This window comes from Lepidochelys olivacea, assembly GCF_965140295.1.
Source record: "Lepidochelys olivacea isolate rLepOli2 genome assembly, chromosome: 1".
NCBI lineage: Eukaryota > Metazoa > Chordata > Testudines > Cheloniidae > Lepidochelys > Lepidochelys olivacea.
In genome coordinates this window covers 218,647,242-218,670,460 of record NC_140411.1, presented here as the reverse complement: position 1 = coordinate 218,670,460, position 23,219 = coordinate 218,647,242, and the positions used below count along the sequence as shown (strand labels likewise).

At 42.9% G+C, this 23,219-nt stretch overlaps 1 protein-coding gene and 1 long non-coding RNA gene across 2 annotated transcripts in view; both read left to right on the top strand.

The window, feature by feature from the left end:
- The window catches only part of RIMKLB (ribosomal modification protein rimK like family member B), a 71,188-nt gene that overhangs the window by 3,737 nt on the left and 44,232 nt on the right, over positions 1–23,219 (top strand). The window contains exon 3 of the mRNA XM_084630398.1: positions 4,929–5,151. Coding sequence (XP_084486524.1) covers positions 4,977–5,151 — 175 coding nt within the window. The 5' untranslated portion in view covers positions 4,929–4,976. The remainder of the gene's footprint in view (positions 1–4,928; positions 5,152–23,219) is intronic.
- On the top strand, positions 6,937–18,277 carry LOC311521809. The gene is made up of 2 exons (XR_014711974.1): positions 6,937–7,216; positions 16,185–18,277. It is a non-coding gene; the product is annotated as an uncharacterized lncRNA (long non-coding RNA).

Here is a 23,219-nt window from a genome sequence, read left to right as displayed (position 1 = left end):
AATGTGGTCAATTACGACTTCGCTCCCCTTGCACAATAACTGTGAAATTCAGCCAGAGTCTTTCCTAGCAATGTATGATAGGGTGGGACAGTTAGCAAAATACCATCCATCTCATCTGTGACATTGCAATAATAATTCTGATGAACCATGGGCTAGCCATCTTCCTTACCTCTATTTATGACAATCTCTCAAAGGTCCTTTGCTAGTCTTGTAGCTATTGATCCCGCTGTCTTAAGGTGTGGCCTCCAAAATAGGGTTGCAGAAATTGCTATCGTGAAAGAGGCACTTGTTCTGTTTAAAGTGTAGTCCAGTATCAGCTAATTCATGATGATTTTGTGGAAAGTAAAATACCCTTCCTCTCCCAATAACATGCCAAAGAGAGCATAGGTGCTTTTGTTACAAATCATAAACAACAGCATGCAATGCTGTACATAGTAAAGGGTGGTGGGTGGGGATTTTTTTTCCTGATCACCACCTCCTCCTTGGGATGATCAAATTTTTTCCTCCGTTATTGATTACCATGATAGCCCTCAAATCCGAGCTGGCAGGGATCAAACAGACCTGGAGATCTATTATTCTGCTCCCCAGTTATTATCTCTGGAATTGCTTTGGATACATTGTGATGTAACTGAGACCAGGATCTAATCCAAAGACTAGAAACGAGTTAATGTGAGAGATCTTCTCTGATATCTTGTGCCCCAGAGCATTCTGTAGACAGTAGGACTCTACCACAACCACAGATCACAAGCCAGACAATTGAGGCTAAATGACATGGAGTCCTAATGTTGTGAAATATCTGGAATTTCATTCAGCATTCCTGCAGAGAAGAAATTGTTTGTGTGTGTGGTTTTTTTTTGTGTTTTTTGTTTTTTAAATGCAGCAGCTCTTGTAACTGTGGCACTTTGAGGAAAAGGGCTATGGAACAATTTTACTTCTACACTAGATGATTGATTCTAATTCAGCCGTTTGTCAGTAATACCTAAAGGAGTTACTATCTTGACAGTTATTCAGTTTGCACAATATAAAATGAATTGTTGGATTCTCATCTTCTAAAGGAAAACTCTTCACATCAAAAACAAAAAATACAATACCACAATTGTCCCTTTTGTTGGCTGTCACTAGTCTGGAGACCAACAATGAGTGGTCCATGGAGATTGAACTCCCCTCTCGCTCCTGGAAGTAGTTCCTTATGTGCAGGGCAAGGGTGTGTTGGTGGGGATAGGAAGCTTTTGCTGTACCAGTTCTGAGTGTAAACAGAGGACTTCTGGTTTCTAGGACTCTAAAGACAGCCAGTCTGATCTCCCTTCATGCTTAGTGAATAAAACCTTATATGATTTGAGGCAATGTAGGTGTGTTCCACTAGACTGTTGCAGGGAACAAGATGACAACCAGGGTATGTTTACACAGCAATTAAACGCCTGCGACATAGCCTCAGGTCTTTTATTCCCATGTAGAGATGTACCCTGAGGAAGACTGCAAACGAAGGGAAAAGGAGCTGGTGTGGAGATGCTAGAGTGAAACCTAGCATCAGCAGTATTAGAGCTAAAAGTTGAGATAGCACTTTGATTCCATCCATAATCAAATCAGTGGAGGTTTTGTGACTGATTTAATCTCTGAAGCAGATGCAATCTGTGATTGCAGGGATAGTCTAACTGACATTCAGTTAGCTGTTGTCCTTGATGGGTTTTTTGTTGTCACTTTTGATCAGGTAAGTGGGTTGAGCACCTGCTGAGAGATTGTTCCCAGTTTGGCCATTGTGGCTTTCCGTGCAAAGGCTTTTCAGCCACTTCTAATCTCTGAAGATACTTAAATATTTCCTGTTTTTCCTTCTCCCTCACGCATGCATATTTTGGATTTGGTACTCCCATAGACACTGCGGAAAATGTTTAACACACACCCAGCATTGTCTCAGGCTGTGTGTTTGTTAGATCCAGGTGGGTGGGGTTAGTTTCCGGGGAGGTGTTCTTGAAAGCATATCATACTTAAAAGCTGATGCTGCGTGCAGCTGTCTGAGGCTTGGTCTACACTAGTAACTTATGTCAGTCTTATTGCATTCCTCAGAGGAGTGGACTTTTCAGTTATATACAGTTATAGTGACCTAGTTCCTGGTGTGGACAATGCTATATTGATGAGAAGGCTTCTCCCCTCGACATAGTTGCTGCCTCTCTGTGAGGTGGATTTCCTACACTGATGGGAGAAGCCTTCCCATGGGTGTAGGTAGCTTCTTCACTGAATCACTAAAGCAGTGAAGCTGCATTGGTGCAGCACAGCTGCATCGGAGATGCTGCAGCCTTTTAAGTGTAGACAAGCTCTGAGAGGCACATTTTCCTCAGAATATTCTTGAGAATGTGGGCAGGACCCTTGAGATGCTGGCGTTACCAAAACAAATTGTAATATTTTCAGTGTGTCCCTAATAAGTAATTTTGACTGACTGAAGAGTTCTAATGAGAGCTTGAAGCTGAACTGTCCAGACTTTGATCAGAAATACTAAAGTAATGGGGATAAGATGTCTTTACACCTCAGCATGGCCTACTTAGGATGTGAAAGAGGTGGTGATCGTGTGGTATAGGGCTAGCAGAGCAGAGGACTGGGAGCTAGGATTTGTAAGTTTTTTTTGTTTTTTTTTCCTATCTCCGCTGGCGAATTGCTTTCTGGCTGAAATATTCAGGAAGGAGATAGCTGAGTGCAGCTTTCAAGGATGGAAGGGGTGTTATGTTGGGAAGAAGAGATTTGAGAAAGGGGAAGTGCAGGGAAGAGATTCCTCTTGGCAGAAGAACTGAGGGGCACATTAGTGGTAAGGAGGAGTAGAAAACAAGTACAGGTGAGAGTACTTGACACTGGTTTTGATATTGGGGCCAGAGAATGAGACCTAGGGCTTGTTTATGTAGGGAAAAAGAGTGAAGTAGCTGGTGCATGTTAGATACTCTGTACTAACTTACTACACGGACACTCTCACTGCACGGAGTGCCTTTGTGCATGTTAGCTTAATGCACCTTGGAAGTGTACTAAGCTAAACTGCCTGAGAGCACTGTTAATGTGCAGTAAGTGTATCTACACCAGGAATTAGTGTGGGAGTAACAAGTGCACTTTAAATTCACACCCTAGCTTAGTGTGCACTAACTTCCCTGTGTAGACAAGTCCCTTGAAACACATGCTGCAGATCTGTAATGGCTTCTGATTGACGTGGTCTTAAAAATCAAAACATCTGTCTGTTTTCTTTACACACTTAATGCTCTATGGCTGGATTTAAAATGAGGTGGGTCTGCCTTTCTAATGGGCATAGCATGCTTTTCAGGGGAGAGACAGTAAGTGGTCTGTTTCTGTCTATTGATAGTAAGATGTTTGTAGGGAGTAGAAATGAGGATAAATTGACTAGAAACCTCCTGAACTTGGCTTTTCCTTTGTTCTTATGTTCTGCTGTTTCTGAACTATATATCCTCTTCCAGTGCTTATTTAAGTATGTTGCCAGCAGAGCTTCAGTAACCTGCTAGCCATAGAAGGAAACTTTAACCTACTTCCCAGAGGCTAATATGAAAGATTAAGTAGGGCAGGGCTGGGGAATTGTCAGCCAGTGAGGCCCAGGCAGAAGCCCAGACTTCCCCTGCCACCTTTTGGTGCTTGGAAGGAGAAATTATTGTGACTGGGGTGCTGTGGACACTGCTTTGGGACTTTTGTATTGTAACTTCTGTCTACTGGGGGTATAAAACTTGAATCCTGCCCTCTCCACTCCACACACCTTTTCACAGCTGGAAGGAGAAGATGCTCCCTCTCACACTTCATCTGCAAGACCTTCTTGTCTGCCACAGGGGGCAGGTCTGCTCCCTTACTTGCCGTCCCCCAGCAGTTGGTTTTGTCCTTCCTCCTGCATGAAGAGCTCTGGTCCTTGGCCCTTCTGCTGCTCCTAGGTTTCCAAAGCAATAACAGTATTGTGATGTTGATATGGTTCTTGACAGTTTCCTTGCTGTCCACTGGGTTCCAAATAGCAGGTGAAAATGGCCAGTTTTAATTTCATCCTGCTGCTGCTTGGGAAAGCCTTGAGTAGCAGCTTTGCCTGTCTATACTTTGAGTGTCTACCAGTTACTGGCCACTGATGGCTGTTTCCAGGGAAAATCCCAGCATAGGCAAGTCCTTCAGTAGATAGTACCTGTTTCAGGTCGTATTCAGAAGAGTTTTCTTTTCTTTTCCTTTTGTTCGCAACCAGGAGAACAGGAAATTTCATATTTAAACAAATGAAAGTCTTAAGTTTTCTTGAATTCTTTTGCTTACCTCATGCTTCCTCAAATTCATCAAGGAAGGTTTCTTACACACCAATGGAGTGGATTTTTCAGTCTGCATATCAGTCTGCCTTGATTGCTTTACGGTTTTTAATGATGTTAGCAGATGGTAAAACGTCACTAGAGACTGATGTCTTCTATATAGCCAAAGTATGGGGAGCAACAACAATGCAAATCCATATGGGCTCACTGGTCACCTGGTGGGATCATCTCTACCAACAGTGTTCCAATTCAGTACTTTGCAGCACTTGTGGGAGTGTGTTGGAATCCACTGATATTTTCTGTGTGTGAGGAAGGATGGCCTTGTGACTAAGGAACAGAACTGGGACTCAGACCTGAGTCCTGGTTCTGCCATAGGCTCAGTGTATTGTCTTAGGCACGTTACTGCATCTCTGTATGCTTCAGTTTTTCCATCAATAAATTGGGATAATACTGAATATCCGCATAAGGGAAATGTGAAGCTTAATGAATATTTATAAGACATTGATTGCTTCCTTGAGATCCTCGGATAGGAAATGCTATATAGATACATTTTTTTTCTCCCCTCTAAACCAAGGACAGAGCTGTGTGTACAGGGAAGAGGTCTGAGGGATGGTGGGAAGCATGTGGACAGAAACCTTTGTAGTCTGATTTCTTATCTTCTCCCTTACTTAGAGTTCCATTAAAAGGAGATCCCGGAGGTTGCAAGACTAGTAAAACAAGATGTGCAGCTCAGTTGCTCCCAGGCTGTGGTTCTTAACAGATCGTCGTATCAGGGAAGACTACCCTCAACAGGAGATCCTGAGGGCGCTCAAGGCCAAGTGCTGTGAAGAGGAACTAGACTTTCGGGCCTTGGTGATGGATGAAGTGGTACTGACCATTGAGCATGGAAACCTGGGTGAGGATGAAGTGAAGGTTGGAGTGTGGGCTGGGGAGGGGATCTGACAAGGAGTTTGTAATACAGGGGTGGCTAAACTTCGTGACAATGAAGTGCACATATGCCAGGATCAGTACACCTAATCTAAATTAATATTTCATATAAATGCATTGCTCTTGTGTACTTGATCATCAAATAGAAATTGTTGGCTTGCAGTTGGATAAGCTATGTTCTCCCTCTGCAGAATGAGGGGAGCAAGTCTGTTTTAGAGCCACGAGGTCGTGTTTTGGCAACCCAGCCTTACTGTATGAGGGGGTTCTCTCCAACAGACAATAGTGAATTAATACAAGGTTAACTACCTCCAGGATTGCTGAGTTAAAGAGAATTGACTTCATTTAATTTTGTGTGCATTTGTAAGTTGATTACTTATGTTTAGGGGAAGCTGTGAGGGTAACCCATCAATATCTCTCTGCAGGTTGGGTTCTGAACTCAGCCCAGATAGTCAAGCAAGCAAACAAACTGAAAGGAAATTTCAGAGAAGAGTAATATGAGTGGTCATGGGGTTGGAAGGATTGATTAATATTGCGATTAAAATAGTTGAATATCTGTAGCTTAGTTAAAAGATGACTGAGTTATGTCCTCTTCAAATATGATGAGTGTAAACACCAAAATGAAAAGGTATCTGGAAGAAGAAGTGAGCGGTCAGGAAGTAAAATTTCAACAATGCACAGTTATTTAGGTTAGTCAAGACTGAAGACAGGACTTAAAAAAACAAAAACAAAATGAAATTCAGTGTTGACAAATGTGAAGTACTGCACATCAAAATAATTTGAACTACTACTACACCTTAGTGGGTTCTGAATTATCTGTAATGGTTTGGGAAAAGGTGCTTGGTGGTTCTGTGAACAATCAGTGAATATCTCTTCAATAGTGATCAAAAGGAAAACAAGATGTTAGGATATATAAGGAATGGAATGTAAAATAATATTGAAAATACAATGCCACTATTACAAGAGGAGCAATAGTGACACTTACGTAAAGTTGTCTAGCAGTTCCCATTATCAAAATCTTTCCAACCTTTAAGATTTCTAATGCTCTGAGATTTGTATGAGGAATGTGACATTTGTCAAGGAGATGGTCCTGTGGTCAAATAGGTGTTTTGTGTTTTTCCCCATGAAGTTTGTTCAGATTTGGCAGTTTAAAGTAGTTGATGTACTCTACAGCATTTATGAGAGTCTTACTGCTAAAATTTCAGAAGATTCTGTCTGCACCAAGCATGCTTCTCTACTGTCCCTGTGCTGGGCTAAGGCAACTGCACAGAACCATAGGCACAGTTGCTGGGAAGGATGGACAGAGAGGAAAACATGTTCTGTCCCCCGGCGTTTTAACATTTTTACTTTATTTTTTCTCTTTGGTGATGCAAAATACCATAAGTAACATTTATATTTGTTTAAAGGAGTGATATAAAATGTGCTGGAAGGGTGGGAAGAGAAATTTGCTTAGGGCTAGCCTTCCTCTCTCCTCATTTTTGTCTTTTCTTGAACCACATTCTCCCTCCTAGTCATCTCTTCCCCCTGCCTTGCAGGTTTTTTCCCCCCTGTGGTTGCACCTATGTACAGTACCAAATCTCCAGATGGGACATAGGCAAAATGAATCTGTCATCTTCCACTGTTGCTTCCGCCACTGTCTACCCATCCCCATCAAAATACCCTTTTGGCTTAGGGGAAGGAGTGCTGGAATAGATCCAGTAGAAATGTGTTCTGTACTCATCTCTTATACCAACTTGTGTACAGGGTTGTGAAGGGCACAGAACTATTATTGAACAAGGCATCATACTCCACTGAGAAGCTACAGAAGGGGGAATGGAAGGCATCATACTCCACTGAGGCATCATACTCCACTGAGAAGCTGGCAGCTGGGAATGGAATCCACATATTTAATATGGCAAACCCAAGCTCATTCATTTTATCTCACTGCCTCTCAGAAAGAATCTGCTAGTGCTGTGTGCTTGGCTACACTATCTGTAAAATGGGACAACTCTATATCCTAGTAAAGAGGAGAGGAGAGAAGTTGATAAAGTGTACAGGTAGGAGCTGAAGAGAAACAGACAAATGAAAGAGTCCTACTCAATTAAATCACATGAAAGCAGACAACGAAATATAGACAAATTTTTAAGTGCTTGTATACAACTGCCAGAAGTCCAAATACTAGGATAGGTGAACTTGAGTGCCTGGTGTTAAATAAGGATATTGATATGACAAGCATCACAGAAACTTGGTGGAATGATGATAATCAATGGGACATGGTAATACCAGGGTATAAAATGTATAGGAATGACAGAATAGGCTGTGCAGGTGGGGGAGTAGGACTATATGTGAAAGAAAGCCTAGTCAAATATAATAAAAATCTTAAATGAACCAAATTATACCACAGAATCTCTATGGATAGAAATTCTATGCTTTAATAATAAAGAGTATAGCATTAGGCATATACTACTGACCAAGATGGTGATGGTAATTGTGAGATGCTCAGGGAGACTAGAGAGGTTACAAAAATAGAAAACTCAATAATGGGGATTTCAACTGTCATCGTATTGACTGGGTACATATCACCTCACAATGCATGTAGAGATAAAACTTCTGGACACTGTTAATGACTGCTTCTTGAAGCAGCTAGTCCTGGAACCCATGAGGGGGAAGCAATTCTTGATTTAGTCCTGAGTGGCTGAACCGCTCAGTAATTGCGACCATAATGTAATTAAATTTAACATACTTGTGGGGGAGAAAATACCAGAGAAGGCCACCAAAGTAGCATTTAACTTCAAATAGGGGAACTACACAAAAATGAGGAAGGTAGTTAAATGGAAATTAAAAGGAACAGTCACAAGAATGAAATGCCTGCAAGTTGCAGGGAAACTTTTTAAAAACAACATAATAGAGGCTCAAATTAAATGTATGCCCCAAAATAATAACTAAAAAAGCAAAGAGGGTCAAAATAAGGCCACCATGACTAAACAACAGAGTAAAAGAGTCAGGGCAAAAAGGCGTTCTTTAAAAATTGGAAGTAAAAACCTACTGAGGAAAATAGAAATGAGCATAAACTCTGGCAAATCAAGTATAAAAATATAATTAGGCAAGCCAACCAAGAATCTGAAGAGACCAAAAGACACTTTTTTTTTTTTAAAGTATGTCAGAAACAGGAAGCCTGCCAAACAATCAGTGGGACCACTGAATGATAGAAGTGCTAAAGGAGCACTCAAGGAAGACAAGACAGTTGCAGAGAAGCTAAATGAATTCTTTGCATTGGTCTTCACTGCAGAGGATGTGAGGGAGATTCCTACACTGGAGCCATACAATTTTGGTGACAGATCTGAGGAACTGTCCTAGATTGAGGTGTCAATAGAGGAGGTTTTGGAACAAATTAATAAATAAAACAGTAATAGGTCACCAGGGCTAGATGGTACTCACTCAAGAGTTCTGAATGAACTGAAACACAAAATTGTAGAACTACTAACTGTGGTATGTAACCTATCACTTAAATCAGCCTCTGTACCAGATGACTGGAGGATAGCTAATGTAATGACAGTTTTTTAAAAAGGGTTCAGTGGTGATCCTAGCAATTACAGTCTGGAAAGCCTAACTTCAGTACCAGATAAATTGCTTGGAACTGTAGTAAGGAACAGAATTATTAGACACACAGCTGAACTTGATATGTTGGGGAAGAGCCAACACGGCTTTTGTAAATCGAAATCATGCCTTGCCAGTCTATTAGAATACTTTGAGGGTGTCAAACAAACATGGGCAAATGTGATTCAGTCGCATTAGGGTACTTGGATTTTCAGAATGTCTTTGATAGGGTCCCTACTAAAGGCTCTTAATCAAAGTGAGCAGTCATGATATAAAAGGGAAGGTCCGTTCATGGATCAGTAACTGGTTAAAAGATAGAATACAAAGGGTAGGAATAAATGGTCAGATTTTAGAATGGAGAGAGGTAAATAGCGGGGTCCCCCAAGGATCTGTACTGGGCCCAGTGCTGTTCAACATATTCATAAATGATCTGGAAAAAGGGGTAAATAATGAGGTGGCAAAATTTGCAGATGATTCAAAATTACTCAAGATAGTGAAATCTAAAGCAGGCTGTGAGAGTTCAAAAGGGATTTCACAAGACTGGGTGACAAAATGACAGATGAAATTCAATGTTGATAAATACAGAATAATGCACATTGGAAAACATAATCCTAACTATACATATGAAATGATAGGGTCTAAATTATCTGTTACCACTCAGGAAAGAGATCTAGGAGTTGTGGATAGTTCTCTGAAAACATCCAATCAGTGTGCAGTGGCAGTGAAACTAACAGTGTTAGGAACCATTTGGAAAGGGATAGATAATAAGATCGTAAATAGCATAATGCCACTATATGAATCCATAGTACGGCCGTACCTTGAACATTGTGTGCAGTTCTGTATTCCCTGCCACTCTGTACTTTTTCCAATGGTAATATCTTTTTTGGAAGGTAACAGAAATGATTAGGGATATGGAACAGCTTCTGTACAAGGAGAGATTAAAAAGACTAGGACTGTCCAGCTTGGAAAAGTGATGACTAAGGGGGAATGTGATAGAAATCTATAAAATCATTAATGGCATGGAGAAAGGGAATAAGGAAGCGTTATTTACCCCTTTGTATAACACAGGAAGCAGGAGTTGTCCAATGAAATTAATAGGCATCAGGTTTAGAACTAAACAAAAGGAAGTGTTTCTTCACACAACACACAGTCAGTCTGTGGATCTCATTGCCAGGGGTTGTTGGGAAGGTCAAAAGTATAACTAGGTTCAAAAAAGAATGAGAAAAGTTAATGGATAGGTTCTTCAATGGCTATTAGCCAAGATGGTCCGGGCCGCAACCCCATGCTCTGGATGTACATAGGCCTCTGACTGTTAGAAGCTGGGCCTGGATGACAGGGGATGGATCACTCAATAATTGCCCGGTTCTGTTAATTGCCTCTGAAGCATCTAGCATCAGCCACTGTCAGAAGAAAAGATACTGGGCTAGATGGACCAAGTATAGCCATTCTTATATTTTAACTCCCTGCAGATATAATCCACTCTTTCTTCTCAAGTGACTGATCCACAGAGGATAATGACCTATTGCTGCTGCCAGCTCATATTATTTTAGCACAAATCATAGATCAAATCACAAATCATCTACTGCAGGTCTGGAGGTGTAGGGTTCAAATGCTGCTAACACATGCTGTGGGGAAGCTGGTGGTTACGATTGTGTATAATGGAGTTTGTGTTTGCCTTTTTTCTTTGTTTAAAAACTTAGGACATTACATTTAAAAAAACCCCCAAAACTTTAAGTTTGAAAAGTCAAGAACCCACAAGTTAGGAAATGCTAGAATTAAGGTTGTAACTTTAAAAAAAAAAAAAAAAAATCTTTCAGCATGTTGTTTTGTATAATCAATGGCACATTTTCACTCTGCTTGTGTGCAGTTGTAGTCATCCTGTTTCAAAAATCTGGCAGAAACAGCAGAGGTTCAGAGAGAAAAATGATCAGCAACAAGAAAAAACTTGCTTATGATAAGATTAAAAAGACTAGGACTGTTTACCTTAGAAAAGAGATGAATAACAGAGGATATAAAAAGTTGTCATACAAAATAATGAATGGTACAGAGGAAGTAGATTGGGCCCTTCTGTTCACTGTTTCTCACAAAATAAGAGCAATGGAGCACTAAGTGAGATTGAAAGGCAGCAAGTTGAAACTGATGAAAGGAAATACATTATCCATTTATGCAGTGCACTGTTAACAGTGGAACTCGTTGCCATAAAATACCACTTGGGTCAAAAAGTTAGCAGGATTCAAAACAGGATTGTATATTTATAGGGAAATGGCGAACATCCAGAATTACAGTAATAATTTTTTTTTTTTAAAGTTTGGAAGGGATAGAAACCTTTCATGAGTTGGGGCATAAACCAGACCTTAAAGCAGTGGTTCTCAAAGTTTCATACTGGCGACCCCTTTCATGTAGCAAGCCTCTGAGTGCGACCCCCCCCCCAATAAATTAAAAACACTTTCTTTAATATATTTAACACCATTATAAATGCTGGAGGCAAAGCACAGTTTGGGGTGGAGGCTGACAGCTCGCTACCCCCCCATGTAATAACCTCATGACCCCCTGAGGGGTCCCGACCCCCAGTTTGAGAACCCCTGCCTTAAAGGAAGTGGAGGGTGATTTTCCCTATGGGCAGGATATTCCATAACTGCCAACTTCAGGGTTCTTGTACCCTACATGGAAGCATCTGCTGCTGGCCACTGTTGGAGATAGGGTACTGCATTATTAAAGTAGATGGACTACTGAGCTGATCTGGTATGGCAATTGCTGCGGTCTTCTGAACGTGACTAGAAGTAAATGGGATGAAATTGAGCAAAACTGTGTGACTTTAGTCTGGCTATTAGAAAACATTTGCTAACAGTAAGAGTTCTGTTAAACTATGGAATAGTCTTCCCAAGGGTAATGTTCCCAAGGGAACATTCCTCATGCCCAGTTTGTCCCTCTTTCTTTTGGTTGGGACATTTAAAACTAGACTAAACAAAGCTCTGGAGAATAGACTATAGGGAACAATTTTGCTCTGAGTGGAAGAGGGAGATGGACAAAGATATATAACCCAACGGTTATCTGTATAGAATTGAGTAGGTTTTTGTCCCTTGCCTGTGTATAGGTTTTACATGTGTTTTTTTGTTTGTTTGTTTGTTTTTTTAAAGAAGCTGGCTATCAGAGAAATGGAGCATAGGACCTAGATGCTGGTGAGAGCATCACTAAGGAACTCTGAACCTTTCCACCAAAATTGTTCACCTGAACATCCATCTTTGAAAACTTTGCTCTGTAATTATTAGCAGTTTGAGAGTAGTAGCTCCTCCTTGCCTCTGATATTGGAGAAGAGAGGTTGTGAGGTAAAACAGAGAGGCTCTTTCATGAGCTTTTTAGCAGTTAGAGCTGTTGGATTGAATGGAGGTGGTGTGTTCTAAAAACTGTTTGGTCATAAAACTAAGACTTCAGTCTTTAGAGCAACTTCTGGGCTCCCCCACAACTGGGGATGCAAAAATGAATGAGAACCTGGATTAGGGATTACAGGAAGGGAGAGTAGTGGTATGCGCATAAATGAAAAGACCTGCGCTGTGGTTAGCTGGCCTGTTCGTTGACAGATGGATGATGTCTGGGACCTGGCTAGGGGGTTTTATTTCTATATTTTGAAAAGGAGATATTAATAAAACCGAGATGTTGGGTTGCGGAGAATGGCTTGCCCCTACAGTCAATAGAAGATGCTGATCCAAGCATCTGAGGTTGCTCAGGCAGCTGCGACCAGGAACGATGCAGTCTAGTGCAAGTCCATCCTAACCTACCTCTCCACCACATCCTGGGACCTGATTCATTTCCCCTCATGCAACCTGTCCCTTGTTACTGATTCAGCCATTGAGTTGGAAACAAGTTGTTGAGATCCTGTCTCGCCAAGTTCCTGTGTTGGCAGATGAAGATGCTAAAGGGAATAATGAGACCAGGACATGTGGGCATATCTGGAGGTTGAGAGACCTGGAAGGAACAATGAGGATTAGAGAATGACTATCATCCTTTACAGTACAACATAAGGGATGGACCCGGATCATCTCTGGTGGAAAGATGTTTACTTGTGTTTTAAAAACAGTCCCCCTTTACTAAAGCTCTCTAAGAGCTGCCATTAAATCTACCAAGAGGTGTTTTCATCTGTCTCTTTTTCAGTCAGCTCTATATCCAGATGCTTTGCTGCTGCTCCCTTCAGCATCTTTCTGGTATTAGTCATACAGCTCTGTTTGAGAGCCCTCCCTACAATATGCAGCAAATGGCTCTGGGAATGATGGAACAGAGGCCAGCAGCCTTGGCCAGCCTCGCCCAGCACTGCAGAATTGGCATGTCTCCTGCTGCTGGCAGCAGCCATCACAAAATCACATCATCCTTGATGATGTGTAGATGATGTAACTCCACACTAGAGGCTGGAGAGGAAACTGCCCTGAGCACAAAATACCTAACGGTGACTAGAAATTAGGTGAATTTAGTGCTCATGAAAGGTGCTGAGATGGGTGCCTATTAGAGCTACTGTGGTCTTTATTCCATGAGCAAGAACAGCAAAGGTGCAAGATTCCTCTGTTCTTGCCCTCCTCCCAGTGTGCCTCTGAGTAATCAGGGTCATCTCTAGGAGGAAAAGCAAGGTTAATCTGTGGTTTATTCAATCCTTGGTTTCTCTGCTGACATTACCAGCATTTAAAAATTCAATTTAAAAATTGCTTTTTCCTTTGCTTTCCCAGCAACTATATCTCAAAATTGGATAATTAGTAAAGCAGTGCATTGGAGAGCAGGTTCCTTTGCTACTTATTACATCAGCAGTTGTGCAAGACACTTGTAACTACTGACTTGGGTCTTGACAAATAAAAAAGCCATTTCAGTTTTCCTTTTAGTAGTAACCAAGTTCTATCCCATTAACTTTGTGTGTCTTACTTCCTCTAATCTGAATTTCCAAGGACTTGCCAGATTGATTCAGGTTAAACCCTAAAGGTGGGGGTCACTACTTGGCAACTATGGACCACAAGTAGTGGGGTTTGTAATAGTAGCTGCTGAGTATAGCCATGAGATTATGCAACAGCAGCAAACTTTAGGTCTTTCTCTGTATTGACAGTACCTCCCAGCTTTGTGTCATCCGCAGACTTTATTAGCACATTCCCGCTTTTTGTGCCAAGGTCAGTAATAAAAAGATTAAATAAGATTGGTCCCAAAACCGATCCCTGAGGAACTCCACTAGTAACCTCCTTCCAGCCTGACGGTTCACCTTTCAGTGTGACCCGTTGTAGTCTCCCCTTTAACCAGTTCCTTATCCACGTTTTCATATCGATCCCCATCTTTTCCAGTTTAGCTAATAATTCCCCATGTGGAACCGTATCAAATGCCTTACTGAAATCGAGGTAAATTAGATCCACTGCATTTCCTTTGTCTAAAAAAATCTGTTACCTTCTCAAAGAAGGAGATCAGGTTGGTTTGACACGATCTACCTTTTGTAAAACCATGTTGTATTTGGTCCCAATTACCATTGACCTCAATGTCCTTAACTACTTTCTCCTTCAAAATTTTTTCCAAGACCTTGCATACTACAGATGTCAAACTAACAGTCCTATAGTTACCTGGATCACTTTTTTCCCCCCTTTCTTAAAAATAGGAACTATGTTAGCAATTCTCCAGTCATACGATACAACCTTTGAGTTTACAGATTCATTACAAATTTTTGCTAATGGGATTGCAATTTCATGTGCCAGTTCCTTTAATATTCTTGGATGAAGATTATCTGGGCCCCCTGATTTAGTCACATTAAGCTATTCAAGTTTGGCTTCTACCTCGGATGTGGTAATATCTACCTTCGTATTCTCCTTCCCATTTGTCGTCCTACTCTTATCCCTAAGCTCCTCATTAAAGACTGAGGCAAAGTGTTTGTTTAGATATTGGGCCATGCCTAGATTATCCTTAACCTCCACTCCATCCTCCGTGATTAGCGGTCCCACTTCTTCTTTCTTTGTTTTCTTATTTATATGGCTATAGGACCTTTTACTATTGGTTTTAATTCCCTTTGCAAGGTCCAACTCTACATGGCTTTTGGCCTTTCTCACTTTATCGCTATATGTTCTGACCTCCGTAAGATAGCTTTCCTTGCTGATCCTTCCCATCTTCCACTCCTTGTATGTTTTCTGCTTTTTCTTAATCATTTCTCTAAGGTGCTTGCTCATCCAGCTTGGTCTACAACTCCTGCCTATGAATTTTTTCCCCTTTCTTGAGATGCAAGCTTCTGATAGTTTCTGCAACTTTGACTTGAAGTAATTCCAGGACTCCTCTGCCTTTAGATCCACAAGTTCTTCAGTACAATCCACTTCCTGAACTAATTTCCTTAATTTATTAAAGTTAGCTCGTTTGAAATCAAAAACCCTAGTCACAGATCTATTTTTGTTTATCCTTCCATTTAGTTTGAACTGAATTAGCTCATGATTGCTCGAACCAAGGTTGTCCCCTACAACCATTTCTTCTATGAGGTCCTCACTACTCACCAAAACCAAATCTAAAATGGCATCCCCTCTTGTTGGTTCAGCAACTATTTGGTGAAGGAATCCATCAGATATCGCATCCAGGAAAATCTGAGCCCTATTATTATTACTAACACTTGTCCTCCAGTCTATATCTGGGAAGTTAAAGTCTCCCATGATCACTTATCTATGTCACATGTAGAGGGTTGAATTTAAGCATCTCACTAGATTTGATCAGAAAACAACTCTAATTGTCATTCCCTGAAGGGAGTGGGGGTACTTTCACCTTTCCCTAGAGCAGTGCTAGAGGTCATCAGTTCATGATAATACACATCATTTGATTACTACATGGGATTGTGGGTGTGAAGGACGCTGGATATTAGGATATCTTGGTTAGATGGCGTATGGTGAAACAAGGTAATTTAGTGCTTAAAGCACAGGATTGGGCATTAGGAGACACAGGTTCTATTCCTAGAAGTTCCGTCGACTCACTCTTTGACTGTGGACAAGTCACTTCGCCTTTTTGTGTGTCAGTTTTCCCTATAAGTAAAATGGACCCAAAATTCTGACTGACCTCATAAGGTTGTTATGAGATTTAAAGGGACCTTAATCTCATTAATTTCAAAGACTGAATTAAAAATAGTTTGAGATCTGGCACCTGCTCCTGAGTCACTCTGTCAATTTTTGTTGTTTTTACAATAACATTTTCCTTCAATTTATTTTCCCATTACTGTATGAAACTGTCATAAATTAGGGAAACTGACTATACAGGGGGAAACCATGAAATTGACTAGTCTGCTGTCAAATACACAAAGTAAACAAACGTATATGTATTTTTTCCTTTATTTATCTCTTTCAGCTAGGTATTGCAAGTGGTAATAGCATGTACACCATTTTCAGACAGTTGTGATTTTTTTTTTTTTTTTTTAAATTTGACAGTGCCCTTTTAATGTTTCCACAGCATGTTGAGCTTGGATGGAAGCCACTTTCTAAACATCATGATAGGCAAAATGTACTGTTACCTGAGGAGAAATAGTCTACTCTCAATGATCAAGAAAACTCTGCTGGATTACCCTCATTACTGGAATTGTTTCAGCCATAATGTAGAAAAGGCCTCTGATTCAACCACTTCCACTACAGACAGTCATTCTTGCCATATATTGCAGATACTGGATTGAAAGCACACTCTGGTTTAGAAGGCAGACACATGCATTCTTACAATGTGCAAGTCATTGGAATGAATGGGGAAATCTAGTGTGTGTGCTTGCTCTGTAACTGTATGTTTTATATCCTTAGGGTATGTCTACACTACAAAATTAGATCGATTTTATAGAAGTCTATTTTTAGAAATCGATTTTATACAGTTGATTGTGTATGTCCCCACTAAGCACATTAAGTCGGCGGAGTGTGTCCTCAATACCATGGCTAGCATCGACTTCTGGAGTGGTGCACTGTGGGAAGTTATCCTACAGTTCCCACAGTCTCCGCTGCCCATTGGAATGCTGAGTTAAGCTCCTAGTGCCTGATGGGGCAAAAACATTGTTGTGGGTGGTTTTGGGTACATGTCGTCAGTTGCCCTTCCCTCCCTCCCTCCATGAAAGCAACAGCAGACAATCGTTTTGCGCCTTTTTTCCTGGGTTACCCGTGCAAATGCCATACCACGGCAAGCATGGAGCCCGCTCAGCTCACCGCTGTTGCTGTGAGCATTGTAAACACCTCGCACGTAATCCTGGAGTATGTGCAGAACCGGGCTAAGAGACGCCACCACGAGGACTATTGTGATGAGAACATGGACACAGACATTCCTGAAAGCACGGGCTGTGGCAATTGGGACATCATGGCGGCAGTGGGGCTGGTTGATACAGTGGAACGCCGATTCTGGGTCTGGCAAACAAACACAGACTGGTGGGACCGCATAGTGTTGCAGATATGGGATGATTCACAGTGGCTGCAAAACTTTTGCATGCATAAGGGCACTTTCATGGAACTTTGACTTGCTTTCCGCCCTGAATCGCAGGAATACCAAGATGAGAGCTGCCCTGACAGTTGAGAAGCTAGTGGCGATAGCCCTGTGGAAGCTTCAACTCCTGACTGCTACCGGTCAGTTGGGAATCAATTTGGAGTAGACAAGTCTACTGTGGGGACTGCTGTGATCCAAGTAGCCAATGCAATCACTGACGTTCTGCTGTCAAGGGTAGTGACTCTGGGAAATGTGCAGGTCATACTGGATGGCTTCGCTGCAATGGGGTTCCCTAAACTGTGGTGGGAAAATAGACCGAATGCATATCCCTACCTTGGCACCGGATCACCTTGCCAACCAATACGTAAACTGCAAGGGGTACTTCTCAATGGTGCTGCAAGCACTGGTGGATCACAAGGGATGTTTCACTGACATCAGCGTGGGATGGCCAGGAAAGGTGCATGGCACTCGCATCTTTAGGAACTCCGAACTGTTTGAGCAGTTGCAAGAAGGGACTTACTTCCCAGACCAGAAAATTACCGTTGGAGATGTTGAAATGCCAATAGGTATCCTTGGGGACCCAGCCTACCCCTTGCTCCCATGGCTTATGAAGCCGTACGCAGGCAGCCTGGATAGTAGTAAGGAGCAGTTCAACTATAGGCTGAGCAAGTGCAGAATGGTGGTAGAATGTGCCTTTGGAGGTTTAAAAGCTCCCTGGCACTGTTTGTTGACTAGGTTAGACCTCAGCGCAACCAACATTCCCATTGTTATTGCTGCGTGCTGTGTGCTCCATAATATCTGAGAGTAAGGGGGACATGTTTATGGTGGGGTGGGAGGTTGAGGCAAATCGCCTGGTGGCCAATTTTGAGCAGCCAGACACCAGAGCAATTAGAAGAGCACAGCTAGGCGTGCTGCACATCAGAGAGGCTTTGAAAACCAGTTTTATGACTGGCCAGGCTACGGTGTGACAGTTGTGTGAGTTTCTCCTTACTGCAAACCCGCCCCCTTTGTTGATTTTAATTCCCTGTAAGCCAACCACCCTCCCCCGTTGGATCACAGCTGGCAAAGGAAATAAAGTGACTATTATTTTGAAACCATGCATTCTTCCTTTATTAAAAAAAAAAAAAAGATAACTGACAAGGTAGCCCGGGTGGGGTGGGGTGCGGGAGGAGGGAAGAACAAGGCCACATTGCTTATTGTAGTCACACTACAAATCAAAACTATTTGAATGACAGCCTTCTGTTGCTTGGGCCATCCTCTGGAGTGGAGTGGCTGGGTGCCTGGAGCCTTCCCCACCACGTTCTTGGGCGCCTGGGTGAGGGGGATATGGAACTTGGGGAGAAGGGCAGGTGGTTATACAATGGATGCAGTGTGTGGGGGGGTCTGTACTCTTGTTGGCTTTCCTACAGTGCCAACAGACGCTTTATCATGTCCATTTGCGCTCTCATTAGCCTCAGCATCGCTTCCTGCCTCTGCTCTTCGCGCTCACTTAATGCTTTCCTGGCCTCTGCCACTGAATGTCTTCATGCATTAAGCTGTGCCCTATCAGTGCAGGAGGACTTCATGAGCTCAGAAAACATGTCATTGCGAGTACGTTTTTTTTTCTGCCTTCTAATGTGCGATAACCTCAGGGACAGAGATGATAGGGGGAGCATAGAAACATTTGCACCTGGGGGTAGATAAAAAGGGAGAGTAAAATTTAAGATACATTTCTAAGAACAAAAAGGACACTCTTTCACAGTGAATCAAGCAATTCACAGCAGACAGTACATGTGCTTTAGGTACAAGGTCACATTTTGCCTTTTATATTTAGCACCTGCTGGTATGGTGACACATCACAAATGGCTGGGCAACAGAATTCGGTTTCCAGGCAGCCAGGGTAAGCCTTTTGGTACGTGGGGTTGGCTTCTTACGCCTTCATAACATGTGGGAATGGTTTCAAACTGCAGCGCCATCCTTTCCCATAGCAAGCAATGCCAGTTGGGTTTCACATTTAAAAGGAGGGGCTGCGGTTCTTGGGTGGATGTGCAGCGCACACCTCCCCCCACCCCACCGTGTGGCTATTTTCTGGGATGATCCCTTCACCCCTCCCCCTGCTGCGTGGCTATTCTCTGAGATGATCCCTTTTAGCCAAGTGCAAGCAATCCAGCAAGAACGGGGTCCTTTTACTGTTCCCTTACAAAAATTCCCCTATTTCAACCAGGTGTCCATGAATGATATCACTCTCCTGAGGCTAACACAGAAAGATAAAGACCGAATGTTGCTTGAGTGCGACCAAAACCCAGGACCATTCTCTGCAATGCTTTGTGCTACAATGATTCCAGACTACTTGCCACTGGCTTGATGTGGTAAAGTGTCCTACTATGGAGGATGAAATAAGTCAGCCCTCCGCAAAAACCTTCTGCAAAGGCTTTCGGAGTATTTCTAGGAGAGCTTCATGGAGATGTCCCTGGAGGATTCCTGCTCCATCTCCAGATATGTTAACGACCTTTCCAGTAGCCGTACTGGCCGCGAATGCATCCCAATTCTTCAGGGCAAATCAAACATTAAACACTATTGCTTTTAAACCCTATACTGTAGTTACAAATGTGCACTCACCAGAGCTGCCTTCTCTGGCTTCAGGGTTGGGGATCCCACCTTGGTAGGGTATTTGGCTCCAGGGTGACAAAAAGGTTCTGGCTGCCGGGGAGAATGGATTCACTGCTTGCCTGCTGCACATTTTCCTCCTCCTCCTCCTCAGCCACAAAATCCTTCTCCCTGTTGCAAGACTCCCCCCTTGCAGGTGTCCCCGGACAGTGGTGTGATAGTGGTAGGGTTTCCCCCCTAGAATGCCATGCAGCTGATTATAGAGGCGGCATGTAGGGGGCTCTGACCAGGAGCGATCATTTGCCTCCTTTGTCTTTTGGTAGGCTTCCCTGAGCTCCTTAACTTTGACGCGGCACTGCTGTGTGTCCCTATTGTAGCCTCTCTCCACCATGCCCTGTGCGATTTTGGTATATATATTAGCATTTCTTGTTTTTGATCGGAGTTTGGCCTGCAGAAATCCTTCTCCCCATACAGCAATCAGATCCAGTGTCTCCCTTTCGGTCCATGCTGGAGCTCGTTTGCGATTCTGGGGGGACTGCATGGTCACCTGTGCTGCTGAGCTCGCCACGTTGAGGAAATGAAATTCAAAATTTCCCAGGGCTTTTCCTGTGTATCTGGCTAGTGCATGAGAGTTCAAAGTGCTGTCCAGAGCGGTCACATTGGAGCACTCTGGGATAGCTCCCGGTGGCCAATACTGTCGAATTGCATCTGCACTACCCCAAATTTGACCCAGCAAGGTCAATTTTAGTGCTACTTCCCTCGCCGGGGAGGAGTACAGAAGTTGGTTTTAAGAGCCCTTTAGGTCTACAGAACGGGGTTGGTTGTGAGGACACATTCATTTTAAAATAGACCTAACCCCGTAGTGTGGACCAGGGTTTAGGGCAAAATTAATCCCTGGTTTAACTCCTTTGAATTGAATGGAGTTGCACCAGTAGTGAATTTGGCCTCTAAATTCCAGAGCCGTGTGTTCACTGATAGAGTGGAGAATAAGAGGAGAGTGTTCCTTTTGAAGGCAAGATGAGAGCTAATCAAATCTCATGCTTCAGCTGGTCACTTGCATTAAGAAACTCCCCTTCCTCTTCATATACACACTCTCCATCACCTAATTATACAGTGTACACAATATATAATAATACACAATATATCACAATATATAATAATACACAATATATCCAGATGTATTATGGATTATTTTCCCCCCTTTTGCTAAAAGTATCCAGCAGAGAGTGGATACTGGACTAGATGAATCAGTGGTTGATCCGCTGTAGCAGGAGGTGGGATACTAGCGCTAGATGGACCAATGCACTCATCTGATTGCTGCATCGAGAAGGTAAGAAACTGGACTACATAGGCATCATGCTTCTCTAGATCAAACTCTCTGGAACAAGCTAGTGGTGGTCTGTGGGTGGTGGTCCTATTGTATTCCACTGAGGGTTATACACATGTGCCATGTGTCCGGAACTGGAGATTTTGAAAGTAGTAGTGTCCTTTGGTCCATGCGTGTGTCCTTGTTCCATCTCATGATTTCGACAGAGGCAGTAAATAGTGTGGCGGACCGACTGCACCCTCAGTTTCTTCTCACTACTCTCCAAGTTGGAACTTCTGCTGTTCTCTCATCCCTTGTGATGCACTTTCCACATTTTACTAAAAAGGCTGTTTTATTCTTGTCTTCTTCGTCTGTGCCTCGATGCGAGGATGATGTCTGCCAAGGGGATTCATTGGTGATGTTTTTTAAGTGGCTGAGGAGCCTCATTCTTGCCCTGCAGATTTTCCCACAAAAGTGGATAGGGGTAATCTTGGAGGAGACATAATTGTTGGCTGGAGTGTTGTGCCCTTTCTTTCCTCCTTTGTCATTTCTGTCTCATGAGCACGTCTGTTCTCCTCAAAGTGAGCGGTGGCTTGGTGTATGGTGTGGTGCCACTGTGTTCTGTTCTTCAAGTCCTCCTAGTTTTTTGAGTTGATGCCTCCCTTTTTAAGGTGTAATTTCGGTATGTCTTTTGAAGCACTTTCGTTGTCCTCCGTGAGCCCTTCTTCCCTGACTTAACTGAGAGAAGAGTACTTGCTTTGGGAGGTGAGTGTCAGACTTACATACACAATGGCCAGCCCAGCGGAGTTGGTGTTTCATGACCTGTGCTTTTATGCTGCTGATGTTGCCTGCAGTGAGAACCCTGATGTTAGTGCATTGGTTTTCCCAGCTGATCCTGAGAATGCTCCTGAGGTAGTGCTGCTGGAACCACTCCAGCTGTTTGAGATGTCTTCTGTAGGTCACCCAGGTCTCACACCCATAGAGAAGTGTGGGGATCACAACTGCCTTATAAACCAGGATTTTGGTACCTGTTTGTAGATCCCTATAATTGAAGACTCGTTTGAGTAGTCTTTCAAAAGATGTGCTGGCACAGTGGATCCTGTATTCAATTTCTGTGTCAATGCTGGCTGTTTGGGAGAAGTGGTTGCCAAGGTACGGAAAATGATCCACATTTTCCAGGGGTTCTCCGCTGATGGTGATTTGTGGAGTACGAAGAGTAGTTTGTGCAGGTGAGGGCAGGTGTAGAGTACCTTGGTTTTCCTGATGTTGAGAGAGAGACTCAGGCTGTGATAGGCATCTGCAAAAAGATTTAGGGTACTTTACAGGTTGGCCTCTGTGTGCAAGAATGATAGTCATCTGCATACTGAAAGTCAGTGACGCCAATTCTCAAGAGCTTAGATTTTGTTTGAAGACATCGAAGATTGAGGAGTTGGCCATCCATACAATACTCAATCTTGTATATAGTTAACGTTTTATTGTTTTTGTAGTAGGTTTTAGTGCTAGTAGTAGTATTCTTAGGATTTAAGGACTTAGGGATGCTGCTTTGGCAATTTCCCACCTACTAGCCCCTCCCCCCAGCATGCACACCTGGGTACTGGATTATGCCCAAGATCTGCGCTTCCTGCCCTTGTTTTCAATCAGCGACGAGCACCAATGCTGCCTTTACTGCTTGGACGAAGCCCATGTTGCATGCAGGTGCAATATCTGCCTCTCGTTCTCTGCTCATACCTGGGAACGCCAGGCTCTCTGCCTCAAGAAGCACCTCATGGAGGTCGCCAGGTGGCTGCAGTTGGATCCAGGCCAGAGAATCCCTCTGTACATCGGCCTGAGCAGTCAAGGAGTGCTCCTCCTATTACAGAACTCCAGTTTGGTTCCACCAGTACCAGTGCTATGGACCTCTGCCAGGGCCTAGCTGTGAGGCAAGGAAGCATGCGCATAAGCATGGCTGTAAGTCTTTCTCAAGGCCCAAGAAAGACACTGCACCTTCCATGAGTTCCGGCCACAGAGAAGCAGCATGTTCCAAGCCCCACAAGCATGACAAAAAGTCACATAGAATGCCGGACCCACTGGTCCCGGTTGCTGAGCCTCACACACACACTTCTTCTGTACCGCTGAAGCCACAGGAATCATCGGTTCCGAGAGAA